Below are 863 nucleotides of genomic sequence, written 5' to 3' on the forward strand. Positions count from 1 at the left end.
CGCAGCCATCGTCCAGCTCCAGGCAGAGGCAGCAGCCAAAGTGAGTAGCTCCGGTGCCGGGTGCGTGGATCCATCTGTATTCTGTTTTGGTTACTCCTGTTGACTTTCATGGAATCAGTGTGGTGGGCTTGGCTCGCGCCTTCCCACACGGGCCCCTCGGAGAGGAAGGGCAGAGGGAAGCTGTCTTGCTGGCGCGTCTCACTTTCCGCCCGTGTCGTTGCAGGACCAACAGTCACGCTGCCATCGACTGGGGGAAGATGGCCGAGCAGTGGCTCCAGGAGAAGGAGGCTGAACGGAGGAAACAGAAGCAGAGGTTGACTCCTCGCCCGTCCCCCAGCCCCATGATTGAGAGCACGCCCATGTCCATCGCCGGGGATGCCACGCCGCTGCTGGACGAGATGGATCGATAGGCTGTGCTGGACCTGACCTGTGACCTCTGCTCTCTCCCCTAGGAAGGGGAAGGGAGAGTGAACAGTTGAAAGCAACTCCCCTTCCTTTGGCCACATAACTAAAGTTTTATACGTTGTGAGATGGTGGGAAGTGACTCTTGGTGACGTGCGCCTGAACAAATGGATAGACTTGGCAGGGCTGGTCTAAATACGTATGCTATATATATATAAAAATATATCATAGGAGGGGACGTTGTGGAGGCCTCTTCATTACAGGCCCTGGTTCGCCGCTTTGGAAACTCAGCCAAGTAATTATGAGGTCAAACGACTCTGTCCTTGTGCGTGCACGGCAGTCTGCTTTTGCCACAAAGACTTAGGAAGCAAACGTAGCTGAAAGTGCAGACCATCGGCCTGGAGTGAGCCCATTTCATTTGGATTGTCCCAGACTCTGACTGTCACCTCGCCTTGTCCTGA

The 863-nt window shown here is 55.0% G+C and overlaps 1 protein-coding gene across 1 annotated transcript in view; it reads left to right on the forward strand.

Moving 5' to 3' along the window:
- Window positions 1-410, forward strand: part of SUPT6H (suppressor of Ty 6 homolog (S. cerevisiae)) — a 21,365-nt gene extending 20,955 nt beyond the window's left edge. The window contains 2 exon segments of the mRNA XM_009877896.1: window positions 1-40; window positions 224-410. The exon segment at window positions 1-40 is cut by the window's left edge and continues 17 nt beyond it. Of these exon segments, the coding sequence (XP_009876198.1) occupies window positions 1-40; window positions 224-410 (227 nt within the window).
- Window positions 411-863: the final 453 nt, after the last annotated feature.

This window comes from Apaloderma vittatum, unplaced genomic scaffold (genome assembly GCF_000703405.1).
Source record: "Apaloderma vittatum isolate BGI_N311 unplaced genomic scaffold, ASM70340v1 scaffold39161, whole genome shotgun sequence".
Classification (NCBI taxonomy): domain Eukaryota; kingdom Metazoa; phylum Chordata; class Aves; order Trogoniformes; family Trogonidae; genus Apaloderma; species Apaloderma vittatum.